General features: G+C 53.0%; 3 protein-coding genes across 3 annotated transcripts; 2 read left to right on the top strand and 1 right to left on the bottom strand.

Annotated features, from left to right (window-relative positions):
- Positions 1 to 401: 401 nt before the first annotated feature.
- On the bottom strand, positions 402 to 1,319 carry BROUX77_006772 (uncharacterized protein; the record flags this gene model as incomplete). Its single annotated transcript, XM_073751793.1, has 4 exons — positions 402 to 420; positions 483 to 786; positions 875 to 995; positions 1,110 to 1,319. The coding sequence occupies 4 exons, from the start codon at positions 1,317 to 1,319 to the stop codon at positions 402 to 404; spliced, it is 654 nt and encodes a 217-aa protein (XP_073602919.1).
- Positions 1,320 to 3,073: 1,754 nt separating this feature from the next.
- On the top strand, positions 3,074 to 5,671 carry BROUX77_006771 (uncharacterized protein; the record flags this gene model as incomplete). Its single annotated transcript, XM_073751792.1, has 2 exons — positions 3,074 to 5,201; positions 5,268 to 5,671. The coding sequence occupies 2 exons, from the start codon at positions 3,074 to 3,076 to the stop codon at positions 5,669 to 5,671; spliced, it is 2,532 nt and encodes an 843-aa protein (XP_073602918.1).
- A 3,011-nt stretch (positions 5,672 to 8,682) lies between these two features.
- On the top strand, positions 8,683 to 21,858 carry BROUX77_006770 (uncharacterized protein; the record flags this gene model as incomplete). The annotated part of the gene is made up of 3 exons (XM_073751791.1): positions 8,683 to 8,971; positions 9,040 to 21,353; positions 21,430 to 21,858. The coding sequence occupies 3 exons, from the start codon at positions 8,683 to 8,685 to the stop codon at positions 21,856 to 21,858; spliced, it is 13,032 nt and encodes a 4,343-aa protein (XP_073602917.1).
- Positions 21,859 to 22,556: the final 698 nt, after the last annotated feature.

The raw sequence follows: 22,556 nt of genomic DNA, 5'->3' as shown, positions 1-22,556 counted from the left end.
GTCTTGGGGATTTGAAGGTCAAGTTGAAGCGAGCCTTATCATAACGACACGCCCCTCGAAGTAACAAGACGAAGAATGGACGACAGTGTGTTTGTTTGTCATTGTGGCCTACGAGTACGGGTACAAGTTCAAGTGTTTTGTTCTATAATCTCGAGCGTCTGGTGTACGCAACGCAACCCGCGATGGTCAAGTTTCGCATGCTCTGGAATGCAGATATGTTCGTGCAATAAACTGAATTTCTTGATTCTGCATTCATAATCCGCACATTGCCACCACGCTGCCGATCCCCGGACCATGGATGCAGCCATGAAGATGGAAAGTGCCGGCCATATATCCGATTCGGTATGCACAAGAGGGCCTTCCCTGCCCGGGCGACAGTTGTTTGAACGGCAAGAGTGTCTCTAGATGAGATGCTTGGACCTGTACTCTTGTTAGTAAATCCGCGGGCCATGTACAGAGCGAGGGCAGCGCTGCAAACTAACCGGAAGTAGGCCCGTAGGTACAAGATCTGCCACGCCCAGAGACCAACCAGCAGCCAGGTAGTGCTCACGCCGAACCACTTGACGCGGTTATTCGTGCTCTCGTTCGTGTCGCGGAGCTTCTGTTCGCGGCTGCGCAGGTAGTCCATTTCCGAGACGATTTCAGCAATCATTTCCTCCATGCGGCGCAGGTCGGCTTCGACGGGCTTGAGCTTCTCGGTGGCCTGGATGGCAGCCCAGTCCTTGGCGTCGGCACCAATATCAATGTCCAGTTCAACAGACCGGGTGGGGTTGTTGATCGAATTGCCTGGGTGGAGGGCGTGTGGTTAGTATGAGCTCGGGGGGCTGGATCGACGGTCACCACATGGTGTGTGGGTGTTTTTTCGGCGACATACCGGTGAGCGTGTTCAGGAAGCAGATATCAAGGGCAGCATCAACGTGGGAGGTGAACACCACACGCTGCTCGCCAACAATGTCCTTTGGACGGCCAAACTCGTTGCCGACTTCATCGCGGATCTAGATTGCTTGTCAGTACCTGAATCTCGGCCAATTCATTGTCCCGTGCACGCGAGCCAAGTGGCCGGCTCAGCGACACTTCCACCACCCCAAGGGACGCCAGATGCTACGTACGTGCATGTTGACCGACATGCCATCGCCTTTTCTACCACCCACAATGGCCGTGACTACAACCAATTGCTCCTTGCCAACAAAGTTGCGGATGCAGCGCTCCTTGGCGTGGTGCGACTGGGCAGCTACAAGGTCGAACTTCAGGGCTGACGCTGAAGAAGACAGCGCAAGCAGGCTGCAGGCGTAGTAGAGAAGGCTTGATAATCTGGCCATTGTGATATGGGACTCGGCGAGTTTGCGAACTGTGCTATCGAGGGGAGGAGGGGGGGAACGTTTGTTCCGAGGGCGGCGGAAGGCTGTAATTTGTTGTCGAGGAGCAGAAGAGCACCGGTGCTTTGGGATCGGCAGTGGAAACCTCGGAGGCGCTGGGTTCTGGAGAATGGGCCGTGGCGTTAGAAGCTGGCAAGCTGGGACATGGAAATGCTAAAGAACACTTTGTACAAGTATGTAGCACGCCTCCTTGTTAGCGCTTCATCTTTTGGGAATGGGTTGCGCCCTGGCTACAGCTCCAAAAGGCCAAGTTCGTCGTTAAGCTGCACCAGCGCCACCCATGATGAAACGCGCCACAGACCCATGTGGCGCAATGCCGTGGTCTTGGCTATCGGCTAAAGCTCGGTAATACATACTGCGATAGGACATGGCCTGTGCCAGAGTAGTGCCATGGCGCCATGTTGCTTGTAGCCTAGTGCAATCCTCCATAGACTACAGGCATAAGCTCTTAGTTCAGGCGATAAAGCCTGCACAAGGGAAGCTGTATCCTCGCTTACAAACGCGCAGTACCCACGCCTACCCACGGGTACAAGGCAGCGTGGTGGGCCGGGCGGCTGTGCATGAAAAAGTTGGCGTAGTCGCGGTGCTGCGACCCCGTTTTGCATGTACAAGTATGTACCCGCATGTACTAGTGCGGAGACGTGTTGAGCCACTCCCCCCTTGCTGTTGTCAGACTGCGTGGAACCAAGGGAGGGAGAGAAGAGGGACTTTTTCAGCGTTGGCAGCAGCACGCACAGTTGGGGCAGAGGGACCTGTGGCTAGGGGTCTGCAGCCTAAACGCAGTGGCCTACAGCCTATAGCCGCCAGCCCGGGGCATATAGTTGCTGGCCTGTAGCCTGACGCCAGCCTGTAGCAAAAAAAAAGAGGGGAGAACCACTGGCCCCAAAATCTTTTAACTCGCGCTCACGCTTGTCTCGTCAATCCACCCTCCCTCCCTCCTCCACCCACACTCCCATTCCCAGTCTCACCCTCACCGCTGCAGACACCCTCCAGGTCCCCGTCGCAGAGGTCGATTTGACACGCCCCAAATTCATCTCCATCTTCATCAGTTCAAGTTTACCTGCACTATCGTCATTGCCGCGATCGTCCTGCCGCCGTGCCGCCGTCTCTCTCCGCCTTTGACTTCACTCACCCGATCTTCCCAGCGCCAGCCTTTAGGCGTCGGTGTCGCCTCGTACCGGTTCTACTGCTGAGCCACCGCGACTGGTCGACGCCCTGCCCAGCCTAACCCAGTCCTCGTCCTCGTCTTCGTCCTCACGCAATCTTAACCTCTATCCTCCAGCCCGGCGCCGACTGCGTTGCCTGCACTACGCGTCGACTTTTGATTCCGCCGTCGTTGCCCCTCCACACAGCCTGGACTCGCCTGTTCGGCCATCGCTACGCGCATCTTGGCTTGCTGGCTGACTGCCTGCCTGCCACTCATCCTCGCTTGCGTCGCGAAGCACTTTATTCCCGCCATTATTGTGCTGCTTCTCCACCTTGCTATACCACACCGCCGCCACCGCAGTTAATCGCTCGCGACAAAGTCTCGTTTTTTTTTTTTAAAAAAAAAACCTTCCGGCCGGGTCCGTCAGTTACACCACCCGCACCGCTTTCGTGATTTAGAACCCATTTCGCCCTTTTTGGTGACCCCAAATTCGCACTAGTTTGATTGCGCGTATATCTCATATCCACCACCACCATCATACCATACCATCATGTCCTACCCTAGTTTTTCCGGCTCCAACGGAGCTCGACGGAGCTACCAGGCGCATGGCAGCCCGGCCAACAAACAATCACCCGCTCCGCAGCATGTATCCTCTTCATATCAGCCCTACCAATCGCAGCAGCCCCAGCAGGGTGGCTACCAGCACCAAATGTTCAATCCGCTTGCCGCCGGCGTCCCGGCTACTAGCCACAGACCAACTGCAACCCACGCGCCCAATGTCGGCGGAGTCGGTGGTGTTGGAGGAGTTGGCCAGCGAACAAGGCCGACTGGCCGTCCCCAGATCACAAACTCGCCTTTGGTCCACCCGACCCAGACCATGGGAGGCCAGGGCCTGGGCGGGGCCTACATGACTGGTCAGTCTCTACATCAGCAACATCTCGGCCAGCAGGGCCTCGGACAGCAGAGTATGAGCCAACAGAGCCTATCGCAAACACTGGGTCAGCAAAGTCTCGGACAGCAAGGTCTAGGACAACAAGCTCTGGGTCAACCGTCCCTCAGTCACCACTCCCTCTCGCAGCAGTCCTTGGCCCATCAGCCCATGAGCCAGTCTGTCCAGCATGACTCTCTGCTTTCCCACCAGACCCATAGCGGACACCAATCGCACCAGAGCCACCAGTCTCTTGCCTCGCAACATCAGCCTACCCACCAGTCACAGCAGTTGCACTCCCAGCAGCTGCACTCACAGCACCAGATGCACCAAATGCCCGGCGTCCGTCAAATGTCCCATGCCGGACATGCAACCCACCAACAGGCTCACCCAAGCCCTCTTTCTCACAGCACACACCAAACCCAGCAATCTCAGCAGCCGTTGACGAGCCAGCATACCACTCCCAGCCATCAAACCCATACGGCTCAATCGCTTCAACCTTCGCAATCTCAATCCCAGTCACACCACCCGCAAATTCAACAAGCGCAAGCCCATGCCAAAGCCCAGGCCCAAGTTCAAGCTCAGGTGCAAGCTCAGCAACAGCAAGCTCAGGCGCAAGCCCAGGCCCATGCCAAAGCCCAAGCCCAAGCCCAAGCCCAAGCAGCAGCCCAGGCTCAGGTAGCAGCCGCTCAGGCACAGGTGCAAGCAGCAGCTGTCCAGGCACAGCAGCAGGCTCAAGCGGCAGCTCAAGCGCAGCAGCAAGCGCAGCAGCAGGCACAACAGCAGGCCCAGCAGCAGGCTCAGCAACAGGCTCAGCAGCAGGCCCAGCAGCAAGCCCAACAACAGCAAGCTCAACAGCAGGCCCAGCAGCAGGCACAACAGCAGGCTCAGCAGCAGGCCCAGCAACAGGCTCAGCAGCAGGCTCAGCAGCAGCAAGCACAGCAAAAAGCCCAACAGGCCCAGCAGCAGGCTCAGCAGCAGCAGCAGCAAGCTCAAGCGCATCACCAACACCACCACCAACAACAACAACAGCAGCAGCAACAACATCAACAACAACAACAGCAGCAGCAGCAGCAGCAGCAGCAACAACAACAACAACAACAGCAGGCTCAGCAGCAACAACAGCAACCTCAATCTTCCCATCACCACACCCCAGTCATCACACCTGCCCAAACACAGGCAAAGGCCAAGAGGGAATCCATCTCCAATACGCTGAATTCCACTGATGAGGTTGAAGCGCAGCTAATCTCTGAAACTGCTGATTCAATTACTCCTACAGCCCCGACAGAAGGGGGAGACAAGACCAGTGATGTTGTTCCTTATGTTCCGCCAGAGCCTATGGGTCCCCTGATGTCCCCACCTCCAGAAGGCGGTAGCTATCCCACACTTGAAGCCGTCCACAAGAGCGTTCTCGCCTACTGTACGTCCGTTGGGTATGCAATTGTGATTGGGCGGTCTAAGAAGACGGTTCCTGGTCTGAAAAAGGTTCTGTTTGTTTGCGACAGAGCTGGTAAGCCGCCGACGCGAGTTGCTGCCGAGCAGCGCAAGCGCAAAACCACATCGCGCAAATGTGACTGTCCATTCGGCTTCTTTGCTATTGAGCAGCGTACTCAGTGGACCATCCGTTATCGACCTGATCGACAGCATCTGCAACACAATCATGCGCCTAGCGAAAGCCCATCACATCACCCTGCTGCTCGCAAGCTTGATAGCAAGATGGTGGCAGCCGTCAAAGCCCTCAAAGAAAATGGTTAGTCTCTCATATCTCATAGTCTTGTAAAACGGCAAACAGGCCAACTAATCAATCCCTTTACAGGTGTCGGTGTTACCCAAACTCTAGAGATTCTTCATTCTGATAATCCGAATGTCCCGTTGTTACCACGTGATATATACAATGCACGTGCTGCAATCGCTCGGAACCCGGAAGCCATAGCCACGGGGCTAGCAGAAAATCGAGCCGCCATATATAGCAAGCCAAGTTTGTCGACTGAAGACCGCATAAAGGCAGACCTAAGGGTGCAGTTGGCAGAAGCCCGAGATGAACTGCAAACACTCAAAGTTCAAAGTCAAAAGGAAATCGAGGCGCTCAAGGCTACGCTGAAAGAAAAAGAGAAGATGATTGCCAAGTTTGAGATGTTTATCGATCTTTGCAATCATCGGGTGACAGTTCGTCTTGACAGTGAACCCCCGGGCCAGGCGGGCAGGAGCTCGGACAAGTAAGCAAGGAGCCGGATACCTTGGACTAGGGGGGGGGGGTGTTTGGCAGTACATGCTTTTGCTTGTAGCCCACCCCTGGTGTTCTTTTTCATAGCCAGGCCCCTCCGGCCACACCTTTTCTCAGATGCTCTCGGCAGTTGGTGTGAGATGTCCTTGTTGGGATATCTCTCGGTCGTGTTTTGACTGGGAAGCCTCTTTTCTTTTTGTGGACGGTGGAAAAACTCGGTGCAGTTTGGTTTTGTTTGGGCTTGGTTACTATGGGGGAGGGGGGAGGACTTGGCCTTTTACATGCATTTCTTGCTATGGAGAGGAGGTCTTACGGGGAAGCTAGCCTGTTTTTGTCGGTCTGGAGTGTGCTTCGTCTCTTTCTTTTTTCTGCTCTCTTTCTTTTCTTCCTAGCACCGAATGCGCGTTGGGCTTTATGTTTGGTTGACTTTGTTATTATTCCCGGGCCTGATTTCTTCTTTCTCTGTCTTTTTTTTTCGCTGTTGTCTTCTGCTTGTGATGTTTGTTTCATGTTCTTTGGGCCTGCGCTTCTCTTTTTCTGTGTGTCTTTTTTTTTCAGTCGGACTAACGATGTTATTGCTTGATTAAACTGCATATTTATTACACACAATAAGTACCTGACGACTCATAAGCTACAGACGCCCGGCACATGGCTCCGGCTTCATGATATCAAGCCGCAGGACTGGACGGGCATAGCTTGCTGCTTATTCCATGCCACACGCCCACACTGACTGACAGTGCACGCCATGGGGGGCGTGTGGGACTTGTCTGTCGGGTTTAACTGCTTTAGAAAGGGGACCCCCTCCTCTTCTCTTTTTGGGAGAGGGATGCTTGTTTTCTCTTGTGTGTGTGCGAGAAAAAAAAAAGGACACGCCCGCGACACCAAGGTTCACATGTCTTGTGTGATTATGCCGTACCATGGGAGCATAGCTGGACTGTGTGCTCGTATATCCGAGGGTCCTTCTTTGTGTTCTGGGTTTCTTCTGTCGCATTGGGACCTGCGTCTGTTGGACTGCGGGATATTGTGTCTGAGTGAGCAGATCGACGGGCCCTCGGCCAAGGGCAGGGCAGTCTTGGGTTGAGTGTTGCGTTTGGTATTTTGGAGTGTGTCTTTGAATGTGCCACGTACGCATGGCATGTCACATGGCGGCGTTGATATAGCACATGGAGACAGACGGAGTTTGTAGTTGGTTGACAAGTCATAACTAGAGCTAGTTGACTAATGGGAGGACGTCAAACTGTATCTAGGGGCGTGAGACCACAGGTCAATTTAGTTGGGTCAGATAGGCGGAGTGATGATTAAGCACGCTAGGCTAGTCCAGGGGTCGCTCAGAAGCTCAACTCCCCAAGACAAATCACCAGAAACTGGCTCGCAGGTGGGGCGGGAATTGTGTTTGGCCACACGGCGAATCCCAGGAACGTGAGGGCGTGTCGACAACGAGCGTTCCGGGCCAAGTGAAAGTACGTACAGACGCGCTGGTGAAGCTGAGAAGCGTAGAGGAAGGGGGGTGGAGGGTAAAAGCACGATGAGAATTGGTAGTTATGGATGGATGTAGTTAGTACAAGTTGTGTGTATGTATTGATGTATTTGATGCCGGGCAGTTGGTTGACAGACATCGGCTGCCAGTCCAAATCGGGCAGATAAGGCATTGATTGATTGATTGAGTGCCGTTGTGCCGTGGCAGGCCAGAACGTGCGCTCAGCAGCACATGTCTCCGTGTCCATAGCTTGCGAGCTTGTTGGCAGGTAATCAAGGGGGTATACTGGGGTATATGGATACATGAATAACTAGTTATATGTATGTACATACATATGTACATGTGCAGAAGAGGCCGGGGCCTGGGGCAGCAGGGAAGAGAAGGGAGGCGGGCGCAGAGGGGAGGGGAGTGAAGTGAAAGAAGAGACAAGAGGAGAGGAGAGAAGGAGAGATTGTGTTTGGATGCTATAGCAAACTGACTATGCAGAGCCTGGGGTTAGTTTGAAGGTGTTGATATTGGGCACACGCCAGAACCTGGATGTTTGGCGCTTGTGCAAGCACTCACGCCTTTAGCTGGTGGTGTTTGCTATGGGCATGAAGAGTTTACAGCTGGTCGAGGCTGAACAGGCCTCGGAGGTTAGAGCCGACTAAGCAAACCATCGCCAGCGGAGGCTGCGTGTGCCCTTGATGTAGGTATGTGCATACGTACAATACATACATACACATGTAGTTATCGTGGGGTGTTGTATGTAGCTCTGACCATGTGTGATCGCGTACCTGTGGCATCTCGTCGTTCTCATCTCACCGACACACCACAAAATTACAGCACAGAATTGGCCCACATGTGCTGGCACATGAAGAGCCCCGCTTTTCCTCTTTGAGCCACTCATAGATAGTAACTAAGCTTGCTTCGAGCTTTCCTCGTGGTAGTTGCTGGTTACAGAACACCAGTTGCTGGCTACTGGCCCCAGTTCACCTGAGGCCCCTAGCAACTGCAAATCTGAGTCCGCTACTTCCCTGCCTGTGACCACCAAACCAACATCGTGCTCCTGCCAGCCCAGAATCCAGAGCACACCAGCCCAGATCTTGTGGCACTTCTCTTCTTCCTTTTTTCTCCCCCTCCCCTGCGAAAACCAGAACCTCCGCAAACTCGACAGGCTACAGGATAGAGCCGCCTGGTTTTCTACATTGCGTTTCTTTCCGTCTCGTGTCGTGCTGGCCTGCGCTTCTACCGATTGCAAGTCTTCCCTTTTCCTACGTCACCGCCCCTTTTTTTCGCTGACGCTCCCATCGATATTGGACTATCACAAGCTTTTGCTGCTGTTTACCACCGCGGCGTTTTTCTCTCGGATCAGCCTTGGACAGCACAGAACCTCTGCTCGACTACTGCTCCCGTAGCCTCCATTCGAGTTGCTCACTTTCCACTCCTTTTCTTATAATGAGCCTGCGGCCTGAATAATCGTCACCACCAATTCTGCACGCTTCACGTCGTCCGCCCACCCACGCATCTTCGTCTGCAGAATCGCCCACAATGGAGATCTCCGTCTCCCCCCAAAGCCCCAACATCAATGGGCCCCCAAGCTCCGCCTTCGGTGCCATTGACCCTGCCCGCCTGGCCGATCACCTGGCGGCTGTCGCCGAAGCCAACCTTGGCGCGTCGAAAGAAGAACTGGGTACTGTCGGCAGCTTGTTGCACCCCGCCAGACTTTCCGAGACGCACGCCCGAGTTGCGCGTTTTGCTGCCGACGGACAGCAAATCCTCTACATTCAAAAGGATCTGGTGACTTCATCTGGACTGGAGGATGTCACTGATGACTCTGGTAAGCTTGCTACAGCTACCACATACCCCCGAAATCAAGTACTAACACCGCCTTCTTCCACGCCCTAGTCCTCCCACAGTTCAACTATTCTCTTGTGAGCGACATCTCGTCGCTGCCCACGACCGTGTCTATTCTCGCCATCATGAAGAAACCAATGGCCATCGACCCTAGCATTCCTCTGACTTCGCAAATATACTTCCTTAATATCCCCGGAGCCGCCACTCTCAACGCCACCGGCAGCGAGCAGGGCCCCTCCACCTCGCCCTACGAAATCCTCCATACCATTATTCACAACGCCCTGGTGCCCTATTTTGATGCGAATACTAAGGCTACTACTAGCTCTGGGATGCGCGGTCGCACTGATGTAGACTCCAAGACCGGAATCCCCGTGACCAAGAAGCGCTGGAACGATCTCGAGCTTAGTCTGTTGCATCTCCAGCAAAATGTTGAGATTCCCGAGGTCTCGCTTCCCTTCCACCCCGTCGTACAAAGCGCTCTAGAACAGGCGGAAAAGCAGCATGGGAAACCTGGAATTGACCTGATTCCGGCTCACAACATCCAGGACAGTACATTCCTAAACAATCTACAAGCAAATGTGAACAGCTGGATCAAAGCCATCCAGGTCGTGACCAAAATGACCAAAGACCCATCTTCGACCTCTGGTCAAGAGTTCAAGTTCACTGCCAGTCAGGAAGTCAATTTTTGGCTGTCCATGGAGTCAGCCCTTGAGGGCATTGAAGCTCAATTGCGCAGTGAGGGTGTCATTTTGACCTTGGAGATTTTGAAGCACGCGAAGCGTTTCCAGGCTACTGTTAGTTTTACGGCTGATACCGGCTTGAAGGAGGCCATGGACAAAGTCCAAAAGTACAACCAACTTATGCGCGACTTCCCCCTTGATGAGCTCCTCTCTGCAACATCTCTTGCCAAGACCCAAGATGCCATTGTTCAGATCTTCAACCACCTTAACAAAAAGCTTAGAATATGTCCATACCCTATTAGACGGTCTCTCCCTTTGGTGGAGGCCATCTCAGCCGATCTCGACGAAGTTCTGCATCGCTTGCTGCCAGGAACTGAACTTGTTGACCTTCAGCATGCCGAGTTCAAGAAGGTTATGAAGTCTTGCGATGACATTTTCCGAACGTGGGAGGAGAATATCAAGGAGTTTACCAATGTCGCCCGTGAGGTGACTCGTCGTCGTAACGAAAAGTTTATCCCCATCAAGGTCACCAAGAAGCACTCACAATTGGAGGATCGTTTAAAGTACGTCAGCAACTTCCGTGACAACCACGAACAGCTTCAGCGTACTATTGTCAACGTTCTGGGTCCCAAGGCTACTATCAACGGCATGTCTGACTCTGGCCCCAATGGCGCTATTGTCATGGAGGAGATGGGCGATGTTGATGCTGTTGAAGAAGTCAAACAGGCCTGGGAGGCTCTGCGAAATGTCGATCTACTAGATGTGACCCCCCAGGGTACTGAACGCTGGACCAAGGCCGAGGAAATCTACAGCGGCCGCACTGCTCGTGTTGAAAACTCCATCATCTCGCGCCTCCGTGATCGCCTTGGCACTGCTAAGAACGCGAATGAAATGTTTCGTGTGTTCTCCAAGTTCAACGCTCTCTTTGTTCGACCCAAAATTCGGGGTGCTATTGCCGAGTACCAGAACCAGTTGATGGAGCATGTCAAAATGGCCATTGGCGGCCTACGCGAACGCTTCAAACAGCAATACGGCCATTCAGAAGCCCATGCTATGGCCCAGCTGCGCGACCTTCCTCCTGTATCTGGTGCCATAATTTGGGCCCGCCAAATTGAGTACCAGCTGGACGGCTACATGAAAAAGGTTGAGGATGTCCTTGGTGCCGAATGGGCCATTCATGCCGAAGGTCAAAAACTGCTCGCTGAAAGCAACCTTTTCCGCAAGAAGCTGGATACTGCTCCCATCTACCAGGCCTGGCTCAGTGAGGTTCAGCGTCGTAAAATCTCCATTTCTGGTCTTCTTTTTGAAATTTCCCGCGTCAGAGCTTCTAATACGCTGGAGCTGACGGTCAACTTTGATCGCCAAATCATTACCCTCTTCAAAGAAACCCGCAATTTGACATGGCAAAACTACACAATTCCTCACGCCGTCGGAAACGTGTCCAAAGATGCTAAGCGGGTGTACCCCTATGCTGTTAGCCTCATGGAATCTGTGCGTACTTTTACTCAAACAGCCAATCAGATCCAGCAGATGGGTGAGGAATCGGTGCTGCTTCATGGTTATCGTAATGATGCCTTTGCCTTGATCAAGAAGGGCGTTCATCTCAGATGGGAGTCATTTGTTAGTTCTCACGAGATCTTCCTTCAAAACCGTACTGCAGCCCAATCTTTGACTGAGTTTGGCTTCCCCAAGGGTTCAGAGAGTCGCCACGGCCTGTTCATTCGCGAGTTTGCTGCCTCTATCTCGCTGCTTCAAACCAAGACCGTGGCTCTTATTGCCATCAACTCTAATATTGAAAAGGCCCTCGTTGAGTTGGGCACATGCCCTTACAACGGCCCTGCACTTGCGTCTAAGCTGGAAGTTATCCAGGCTGCTGTTGATCAGCTAAACTTGGAGCAATATGTTAATCTGAATTTTTGGGTTGAAGGCCTGAACCAGCGAATCAAAGGAGTTCTGTTGGGTCGCCTGCAACAGGCTATTATTGCTTGGATCCAGGCCTTTGAAGACGAGTATCATGATGATGGTCGCCGCAAGCAAAGCCACGAAGTTGATGAAGCTGCAAAGAACGACAGTCCAGTTATGAAGCACCTAATCTACGAGCTTGTTATGAGAAACCAAGTCATCTACTTGGATCCTCCGCTGGAGCATGCCCGTGCCAGCTGGTACCTCCACCTCCAAGAATGGCTGGGCGTGGTATGCAACTTGCCCAAGATCCAGGCTACCCGCTACCAGATGAGCCTTAGCACCGTTCACCAGGAAGAAGCTCGCTTTGAGGATCTGCCGCAGGACTGCACTGATCTTCTCATTCGCGTCTACCTGTCCATCGAGAAGAAACTCAAGGAGATTAGCGCCTACGTGGACAAATGGCTTCAGTTCCAGCCTCTTTGGGATCTCCAGGCCGAAAAGGTGTACGAGGCCATTGGCGAGAAGTTGTCTAGCTGGTTGCAGACTCTTCAAGATATCCGTAAGAACCGTCAAACCTTTGACACCCTTGAGGTTAGCCGCTCATTTGGCCACGTGACAATCGACTACGACCAAGTTCAACGCCGCGTCAACACCAAGTATGATCAATGGCAGGAGGACATTCTCATCAAGTTTGGTCTCCGCCTGGGCAACCGCATGCGCGAGGTATATGCTGAAATGGAGAAGATTCGCAAGGGACTTGAGTCTCAGGGCATGAATTTCTCCTCAACTTCCGAAGCAGTCAAATTTATTACTGCTGTGCAAAGTTGCAAGAAGAGCGTGCAGCTCTGGGCGCCAGATATTGATTTGTTCCGTCAAGGCCAGTCTACACTTGTGCGCCAACGTTATCAGTTCTCAAACGACTGGCTTGACATTGCACAGATCGACAGCGAGTGGGCATCTCTGAACGAGATCCTAGAGAAAAAGGCTAAAACCGTCCAGGACCAGACTGATGCTTTGAGGTCCAAAATCATCACTGAGGACAAGTTGACCAATGAGCGCATCATGGAAATTGCTCAGCAGTGGAACGACGAGAAGCCTGTTTCTGGTACTATTCATCCCGAAAAGGCTTCTGCTACCCTAATCTCATTCCAAACTCGCATCACCCAGCTTCAGGAAAAGTATGACATGGTTGCTCGCGCCAAAGAGGCCTTGGACCTCCCCGCTAGCTCTGACACTGCCTTGGTTGCTATTCTTGAGGAAGTGCAAGATTTCCAGTCCGTCTGGGCCAATTTGTCTACTATCTGGACTTCGCTCAATGAAACCCGTGAAACTCTGTGGACGGCTGTCCAGCCTCGCAAGATTCGTTCCAAGATTGATGAATTGATCAAGAGCACCAAGGACATGCCCGCTCGTATGCGCCAGTATGCAGCCTTCGAGCACATTCAAACTATCCTCAAGGGGCTGCTCAAGGTCAACTCGCTGTTGGGTGATCTCAAGTCTGATGCTATTCGTGACCGCCACTGGAGCAAGATTTACAAGCAGATCAAGCCCGGCAAGCGCTACTCTCCCGTGTCCATGACCCTAGGCGATGTTTGGGATCTAAACCTGGTTGCCACTGAAATCATTGTCAAGGATATAATTGCTCAGGCCCAAGGCGAAATGGCACTGGAAGAGTTCTTAAAACAGGTTCGCGAGACATGGTCCAACTACGCACTTGATCTAGTCAACTATTCAAACAAGTGCCGCCTTATTCGTGGATGGGACGATTTGTTTGCCAAGTGCAGTGAGAACCTCAATTCTCTGCAAGCCATGAAGCACTCGCCATACTACAAGGAATTCGAAGAGGAGGCCTCTGGCTGGGAAGACAAGTTAAACCGCGTACACGTTCTTTTTGACGTTTGGATTGATGTGCAACGCCAATGGGTCTACCTGGAGGGTGTCTTCACGGGCAACGCCGATATCAAGCATCTTCTGCCTATTGAATCTGGCCGTTTCCAGAATATCAACAGCGAGTTCTTGTCAGTTATGAAGCGGGTTTACAAACAGCCCTATGTACTCGAGGTCCTGGTGATCCCTAACGTACAAAAGTCACTGGAGCGCCTGGCAGAGCTGCTGAACAAAATTCAGAAGGCTCTTGGAGAGTATCTGGAGAAGGAGCGTGTGTCTTTTCCCCGTTTCTACTTTGTTGGTGATGAAGATTTGCTTGAAATGATTGGAAACAGCAACGATACATTGCGCATTGCTAAGCACTTCAAGAAGATGTTTGCTGGAATCTCAGGTCTCGTGCTTGATGACGACTCCATCATCTCAGGTTTCACGTCGAATGAGGGCGAGGTTGTCAAGTTGAAGCGGGAGATTTCTCTCGCCAAGACCCCCAAGATCAATGACTGGCTGCAGCTTCTTGAAAATGGCATGAAGGCAACTCTTGCAGAGCTTCTTGCCGAGGCGTTTGACATCTATATGCCGCTGTTCGAAGCCGACGAGCTCGACACTGATGCTCTTAGCAACTACATCGCTCAGTACCCGTCGCAGATCGGCGTTCTTGGTACACAGGCTGTGTGGACTACAGTGGTTGAAAAGGCTCTTGCTGCCGGCGGTGCTGATCTTCCTAAGCTGTTTGAGCGTGAGGTCGAGATTCTTGGACACCTGGCCAACACTGTCCTGGGCGATTTGGAACCCATTGAGCGGAAGAAGTGCGAGCAGTTGATCACTGAATGTGTACACCAGCGTGATGCTATTGAGAAAATGATCAAGGAGAATGCCAACTCCGAGAAGCACCACTTGTGGCTAATGCAAATGCGTTATGTGTACACGGCTCAGGGCGAGTTCCCGCAGCGTCTTGTGGTGAAGATGGCAAATGCAACTCTTAGCTACGGCTTCGAGTATCTTGGTGTCCCTGACCGTCTGGTCCGAACCCCCCTCACAGACCGCTGCTTTGGTACTCTTACACAGGCCCTGTGTCAGCAGCTTGGTGGTTCGCCATATGGGCCTGCAGGTACAGGAAAGACCGAGTCCGTCAAGGCCCTGGGTTTGCAGCTTGGTCGTTTCACGCTCGTCTTCTGCTGTGACGATACATTTGATTTCCAAGCTATGGGTCGCATTTTCCTTGGTATTTGCCAGGTTGGTGCTTGGGGCTGCTTTGACGAGTTCAACCGTTTGGAAGAGCGCATTCTATCAGCTGTTTCGCAGCAGATTCAAAACATCCAGCTCGGTCTCAAGCAAGGTGTCAAGGATGACAAGGCTCAGATTGAGCTTGTTGGTCGCCAGCTACATGTCAATGCCAACACTGGTATCTTTATCACCATGAACCCTGGCTATGCTGGCCGTTCCAACTTGCCCGACAACTTGAAGAAACTATTCCGCAGCGTCGCCATGTCCAAGCCAGACAAGGAGCTTATTGCTGAAGTCATGCTTTACTCACAGGGCTTCAACCAGGCCAAGCAACTGTCCAAAAAGACGGTCCCCTTCTTCGATCAATGTTCGGAGAGACTGTCGAAGCAAGCTCACTACGACTTTGGACTGCGTGCGCTCAAGAGTGTCCTCGTGAGCTCGGGTGGTCTCAAGCGTGCCCGCATCAGTGCCAATGACACCCCACAGGAGATGGGTGAAGTTTTTGAGACGGAGATTATTGTGCAGAGTGTCCGCGAAACTATCGCACCTAAGCTGATTAAGGACGATGTCGATATCATGATGGAAATAGAGGCAGTCTGCTTCCCTGGCATCAGCTACGTCCCAGCCAACCTGGACGAGCTTGAAAAGGCTATTCGCACCCTTGCCAAGGAGCGCAATCTGGTGGTCACAGACTCCTGGATGATCAAGATCCTTCAGTTATACCAGATCCAAAACATCCATCACGGTGTCATGATGGTTGGTAACTCGGGCAGCGGAAAGTCTGCGGCCTGGAAGCTTCTTCTCGATGCCCTTCAAAAGGTTGAGGGCGTTGAGGGCATTTCTCACATTATTGATCCCAAGGTCATGTCCAAAGAGGCGCTGTACGGAAATCTCGATTCCACTACTCGTGAATGGACGGACGGTCTGTTCACCAGCATTCTACGCAAGATTGTCGACAATCTCAGAGGTGAAGACTCCAAACGTCACTGGATCGTATTTGACGGTGATGTCGACCCTGAGTGGGTTGAGAACTTGAACAGTGTCCTTGACGACAACAAGCTGCTCACTCTGCCCAATGGTGAGCGTCTGAGTCTCCCTTCCAACGTGCGCATCATGTTTGAGGTTGAGACCCTCAAGTATGCTACCCTCGCCACTGTCTCTCGTTGCGGTATGGTGTGGTTCAGTGAGGACATCGTTTCTCCGTCCATGATGGTCAATCAGTACCTTGACGGTATCCGCTCCGTTGCCTTTGAGGATCTCGATGAGGACGTTGTTGGCACTGGCCAATCTGCCGCTAAGACTCTGGCCACACAGGGCCAGGTTGCTGATCTGCTACAGAGATACCTGACGTCTGGTGACTTTATACACCATGCTCTTAACGAGGCCATTACGGGAGGTTACCGCCACATTATGGAAATCACCGTGGCACGTGTCCTCACTACCATGTTTTCTCTACTCAACAAGACGGTCCGTGATATCATTGAGTACAATGGCCAGCACAGCGACTTCCCTTTGGAAGAGGAGCAGATGGAGGGCTTCGTGTCCAAGAAACTGCTACTGGCACTAGTATGGTCGTTTACCGGTGACTGCCCGCTGCTTGACCGCAAGGCTTTTGGTGACAAGCTTGGCAGCTTTGCTGACTTTGGCGAGGCGCCTTTGGATGGAAACAGCTCGCTCATTGACTTTGATGTGACGCTTCCCAAAGCCGAGTGGACGCCGTGGCAGCAACAGGTCCCTACTATCGAGGTTAACACCCATTCGATCACGCAGACTGATGTCGTTATTCCTACTCTGGACACTATTCGTCACGAGGATGTGCTCTACTCGTGGTTGGCTGACCACAAGCCTCTGCTACTGTGTGGCCCTCCGGGTTCGGGTAAGACGATGACTCTGTTCAGCGCTCTGCGCAAACTTCCCAACATGGAGGTTGTCGGCCTCAACTTCTCCAGTGCTACCACGCCCGATCTTCTGATCAAAACATTCGAGCAGCACTGTGAGTACAAGAAGACTCTTAACGGTGTCCTGCTATCTCCCCGCCAAATCGGGCGCTGGCTGGTGGTCTTCTGCGATGAAATCAACTTGCCTGCCCCTGACAAGTACAACACGCAGCGTGCTATCACATTCCTGCGCCAAATGGTTGAACAAAACGGTTTCTGGAGAACATCGGACAAGTCATGGGTTACCCTGGATCGTATTCAATTTGTAGGTGCTTGCAACCCTCCCACTGATAGCGGTCGTACACCTCTAGGCGACCGTTTCCTGCGCCATGCGCCTCTGATCATGGTTGACTACCCTGGCGAGCTTTCTCTTCTACAGATTTACGGCACCTTCAGCTCAGCTGTCTTGAAGATGATTCCTACTTTGCGCGGTTACGCCGAGCCTCTCACACAGGCTATGGTTAGCTTCTACTTGCAATCCCAGCAACGCTTCACGCCGCAAATGCAGCCGCACTACGTGTACTCGCCACGTGAGCTGACTCGCTGGGTTCGTGGTATCTATGAGGCCATTCGGCCGCTGGAAACTCTTTCACTTGAGGGTCTAGTACGCATCTGGGCTCACGAAGCACTGCGTCTTTTCCAGGACCGTCTGGTTGGCGAGGACGAGAGACAGTGGACGGACGAGGCCGTCCGGCGTATTGCCACCGAACACTTCACCAATATGGACGAAGAAAAGGCGCTGGGTGGCCCGATTTTGTTCTCCAACTGGCTGTCCAAGAATTACGTGCCGGTCGATCGCGAGCAGTTGCGTGATTTTGTCAAGGCTCGACTGAAGACTTTCTGTGAGGAAGAGGTTGATGTTCCTCTGATTTTGTTCAACGATGTCCTCGAGCATGTGCTGAGAATTGACCGTGTGTTCCGCCAGCCCCAAGGTCATTTGATTCTCATTGGTGTTAGCGGAAGTGGAAAGACCACGCTGTCTCGGTTCGTGGCGTGGATGAACGGTCTAAAGATCTTCCAGATCAAGGTGCATGGCAAGTACACAGCTGAGGACTTTGATGATGACCTTCGTGATGTTCTGCGCCGCTGTGGTTGCAAGGGAGAAAAGATGTGTTTCATCATGGACGAGTCCAATGTGCTCGACTCGGGCTTCCTCGAACGCATGAACACACTACTCGCCAATGCTGAGGTTCCCGGCCTCTTTGAAGGCGATGACTATGCTGCATTGATGACGGCTTGCAAAGAAGGTGCACTGAAGCAGAACCTCCACCTTGACTCCCCTGAAGAGCTTCACAAGTGGTTCACGCAGCAGATTGTCAAGAACCTGCACGTTGTCTTCACGATGAACCCCCCTGGCGAGGACGGCTTGTCATCCAAGGCTGCCACGTCGCCTGCGTTGTTCAACCGTTGTGTGCTCAACTGGTTTGGTGACTGGTCTGACCAAGCTCTCTTCCAGGTTGGCCATGAACTGACAACCTCAATTGATTTGGACCTGGCCAACTTTGCTGCGCCAGATACAATCCCAGTGGCATACAGGGGTCTCCAACTGCCGCCTTCACATCGCGAGACTGTTATCAACTCCATGGTGTACATTCACTACTCTCTGCAACGCTTCAACCAGCGACTTTTCAAGCAGCAGGGCATCACCACCTTCCTTACGCCCCGCCACTTTTTAGATTTCGTCGCTCAATATGTTAAGCTATACCGCGAAAAGCGTGAGGATCTAGAAGAGCAGCAACGCCATCTGAACGCGGGTCTAGAGAAACTTAAGGACACTGTCGAGAAGGTGCGCGACTTGCGTGTGAGCTTGGCTGACAAGAAGGCCCAACTGGATCGCAAGGGTGCCGAGGCCGACGAGAAACTGAAGCGCATGCTGGCTGACCAACAAGAAGCCGAGACACGAAAGACAGCGTCACTTGAGATTCAGGCAGCACTTGAAATCCAGGAAGCCGAGGTTGCCACGCGCCGCAAGGTCGTGTTGGACGACTTGGCGAAGGCTGAACCAGCAGTTGAGGAGGCCAAGGCCAGCGTTAGCAACATCAAGCGCCAGCACCTCACTGAAGTGCGGTCCATGGGTAACCCTCCTCAGGGTGTGCGTCTCGCCCTGGACTCTGTATGCACGCTGCTTGGCCACCGTGTCAACGACTGGAAGACTGTGCAGTCTATTGTACGTCGCGATGACTTTATTGCCAGCATTGTCAACTTCAACAATGAGAAGCAGATGACCAAGGCACTCCGTACGCGCATGCGCAACGACTTCCTCAGCATTCCCGAGTTTACTTTTGAAAAGGTCAACCGTGCTTCCAAGGCCTGCGGTCCATTGGTGCAGTGGGTTACGGCCCAAGTCAACTACTCGGAGATCCTCGATCGGGTTGGCCCTCTTCGTGAGGAGGTGCAGCAGCTAGAGGAGCAGGCTTTGCAAACACGCGCTGAAGCCCAGGCTGTTATGAACACCATATCGGCTCTCGAGACGCGCATTGCCACCTACAAGACTGAATACGCCGCATTGATTGCTGAGACTGAGGCCATCAAGGCTGAAATGGGTCGCGTCGAGTTCAAAGTTAACCGCAGCGTCAAGCTGCTCGACAGTCTGGCTTCGGAAAGAGAGCGCTGGGACGAGGGAAGCAAGTCGTTCGAGACGCAGATCAGCACCCTGGTCGGCGACGTTCTCGTAGCCGCAGCCTTCCTTGCCTACGGCGGTCTGTACGACCAGACCTTCCGTCGTGCCATGCTGGACGACTGGTTGGGCCAGCTTCACCTCTCGGGCGTCAAAGCTAAGCCGCACAACCCCGTCACTGAGTACCTTTCGACTGCTGATGAGCGCCTAGGCTGGCAGCATAATACTTTACCTGTTGACGATCTGTGCACTGAGAACGCCATCATCCTCAAGCGCTTTAACCGCTATCCGCTTATCGTTGACCCTTCGGGCCGCGCTACCGAGTTCTTGCAGCGCGAGTGCAAGGAGCGCCGCCTCACTGTTACCTCGTTCTTGGATGACTCTTTCCCCAAGCAACTCGAAAGCTCGCTGCGTTTCGGCAATCCCATTCTCATTCAGGACGCCGAGCATCTAGACCCTATGCTAAACCACGTGCTCAACAAGGAGTATCAAAAGACAGGTGGTAGAGTGCTTATCCAGCTAGGTCGCCAGCAGATCGATTTCTCGCCAGCCTTCAAGCTTTACCTATCGACACGCGATCCCTCGGCGTCGTTTGCGCCCGACATTTGCTCGCGCACGACGTTTGTCAACTTTACTGTCACGCAGAGCTCACTGCAGACACAATCACTCAACGAGGCGCTCAAGTGTGAGCGGCCTGATGTCGACGAGCGCCGCAGCAACCTGATCAAGCTGCAGGGCGAGTTCAAGGTGCATCTGCGCCAACTGGAAAAGCGTCTGCTCCAAGCCCTCAACGAGTCGCGTGGTAATATTCTGGATGATGACAATGTCATTGAGACACTCGAGACGCTCAAGACCGAGGCTGCCGATATTTCCGACAAGATGAAGTCAACCGAGGGCGTCATGGCCGATGTCGACCAGATCACACGCCAGTACAGTATTATCGCCCGCTCATGCTCGGCTGTCTTTGCTGTCCTGGAGCAACTACACTATCTCAACCACTTCTACCAGTTCTCGCTGCAGTACTTCCTCGATATTTTCCACGGTGTGCTTCACAACAATCCAAACCTCAAGGGCATCACCGACCACGATGCGCGCCGAGACACCATTGTCAAGGATCTCTTTGTCAACACTTTCCGCCGTACAGCTTTAGGTCTGCTACAAAAGGACCGCATCACGCTGGCTATGCTACTTGCCCAGGCCTCGCCATATGCGCTAAACAAGCCGGTGCTCGATGAGGTGCTCAACACAAAGGAGGCTGGCCAAGACTTGTCTGCTGCGTCTGAAGAAAGCCGCACCGAGGCCAAGGAGAAAGCGCTACGCTTGGCTTCCCTCAAGGAGCGCATCCCGCTCATCACGTCGGACGAATGGACTGCCTTCTTCATCGAAGAAGAGGCCGAGAACTTTGTCCCCCAGTCCATGTTTACTGACAAGGACAGCGAAGCCGATAAGAGCCTCCTGGCCCTGCTAATTGTCAAGCTGTTCCGCCTGGACCGTCTTGTACCTGCTGCCCAAAGATTCACCACGACTGTCTTTGGTGCCGGCCTATTTGACATTGTCGATGACCTTTCTGACACGGTGGCGCATATTCCCGCTACGCGTCCGATTTCGCTCGTGTCTTCTCCTGGCTTTGACGCCTCATTCAAGGTGGACTCATTGGTCGCACGCTCCAGCGTCAAGTGCACCAACATTGCTATGGGTTCCAATGAGGGTTTGGCATCGGCTGACAAGGCCATTGCTAGCGCTGCCCAAACTGGCTCATGGGTGCTGGTGAAGAACGTGCATCTAGCCCCAACGTGGCTGCAGAGCCTTGAGAAACGCCTGGATAGTCTGAACCCACACGCCAGTTTCCGATTGTTCCTCAGCATGGAAAGCTCGCTCAAAATCCCCGTCAACCTACTGCGGGCGTCGCGCGTGCTGATGTACGAGCAGCCGGCTGGTGTGCGCGCCAACATGAAGGACTCGATGGCCTCGCTGTCCACACGCGCTGGTCGAAGCCCAGTTGAGCGTGGCCGGTTGTACCTGCTTATTTCCTTCCTCCACGCCGTGGTGCAAGAAAGACTGCGCTATGCTCCGGCCCTCGGCTGGAAAGCAATGTGGGAATTTAACGATAGTGATGTAAGTGCCATGCGGTTCATACATTGTGCCCCTTGTATTATTATGTGCTAACCCTTGTTTCCTTTGTTTTCAATAGTACGAATGCTCTGCCTTCATCATCGACACCTGGATCGACACTGTTGCCCAATCGCGTACCAATATCGCACCACAGAACATTCCATGGCCCATGCTACACCACCTGGTTGTGCAAACATATGGCGGCAAGATTGACAACGACGACGACTACGCTATTCTCGGTGACCTGGTGCAGCGCTTCCTGACACCTGCCGCCTACGAATTGAACCACTGTTTGATTGACACGCTCGCTGTACCCGAGGGCAATGCTGTCAAGGACTTTAACGAGTGGATCAATGCCCTACCCGAGAGAGAGCCGCCGATGTATCTGGGTCTGCCGGCAAACGCCGAGAAGCTGCTGTTGACTGGACTGGGTCGAGACTTGATTGAGAAGCTACGCAAGGTCACGGATAGACTGGATGAGAGTGAGCAGCTCATGGCGGAGGAGTAAGGGACATGAGCATGTTGGGCAAGCTTGAGGTCATTCTTGTGTGCGGAGGAATTTGTGGGGGTATGTGTTATTTGTCCTGTTTTTCTATTTTCATGTTGTTTTCTGTTTATGGTGGTCAATACCAAGGCTTTGTGTGTTCATTTTGCATTCTTGTTGACAATTGGCATTCCAGATTGTCAATGATCAACAGTCTGAGGGATGATGGGTGACTCACTGATACTACTAACCCTTGCCCTAACCCTACCGCTAAAAACGTCAACTGACTTCGTCTTACACCAACACTTTGCCTCAAATAATCAAGACAAGCTGTTGGAGAGCTCGGATGCCTGGCCAAGCTTTGGTAGCTAGCTGCATTGGGGGAGGCGGGGCTCAATGACGTGGTCTCCTCTCTCGGCCTCAACGCTTTGTCTATTCCGGCGGGCTCTGGGCTCTCATAGGCTGCAAGTGGACGATGATGCTGACATAACGGCAAAAGCAAGCGAGCGGGCGAGAGCGTGCTGTTTCTCCAAGGGCATATAGCTAGCTAGAGAAAAGGGATAAAAAGGGACGGGAGCTCTCGCTCATTCTTGGAGGTAGCTGGGCCAGGGAGCTAGCTTTTTTCCTCTTCTTTCTTCTCCTTTGGATTGTGTGCGCAAGCAGCTATCCATACCCGCCCTTGCATTTACATATATCTCCCGTCCTCCCGCTCCCCTCGTCCA

The sequence above is a fragment of the Berkeleyomyces rouxiae genome (genome assembly GCF_048999995.1).
Source record: "Berkeleyomyces rouxiae strain 22BRR77 chromosome Unknown BrBRR77_ptg000009l, whole genome shotgun sequence".
Classification (NCBI taxonomy): domain Eukaryota; kingdom Fungi; phylum Ascomycota; class Sordariomycetes; order Microascales; family Ceratocystidaceae; genus Berkeleyomyces; species Berkeleyomyces rouxiae.
This window is presented reverse-complemented; position numbering and strand designations above follow the sequence as displayed.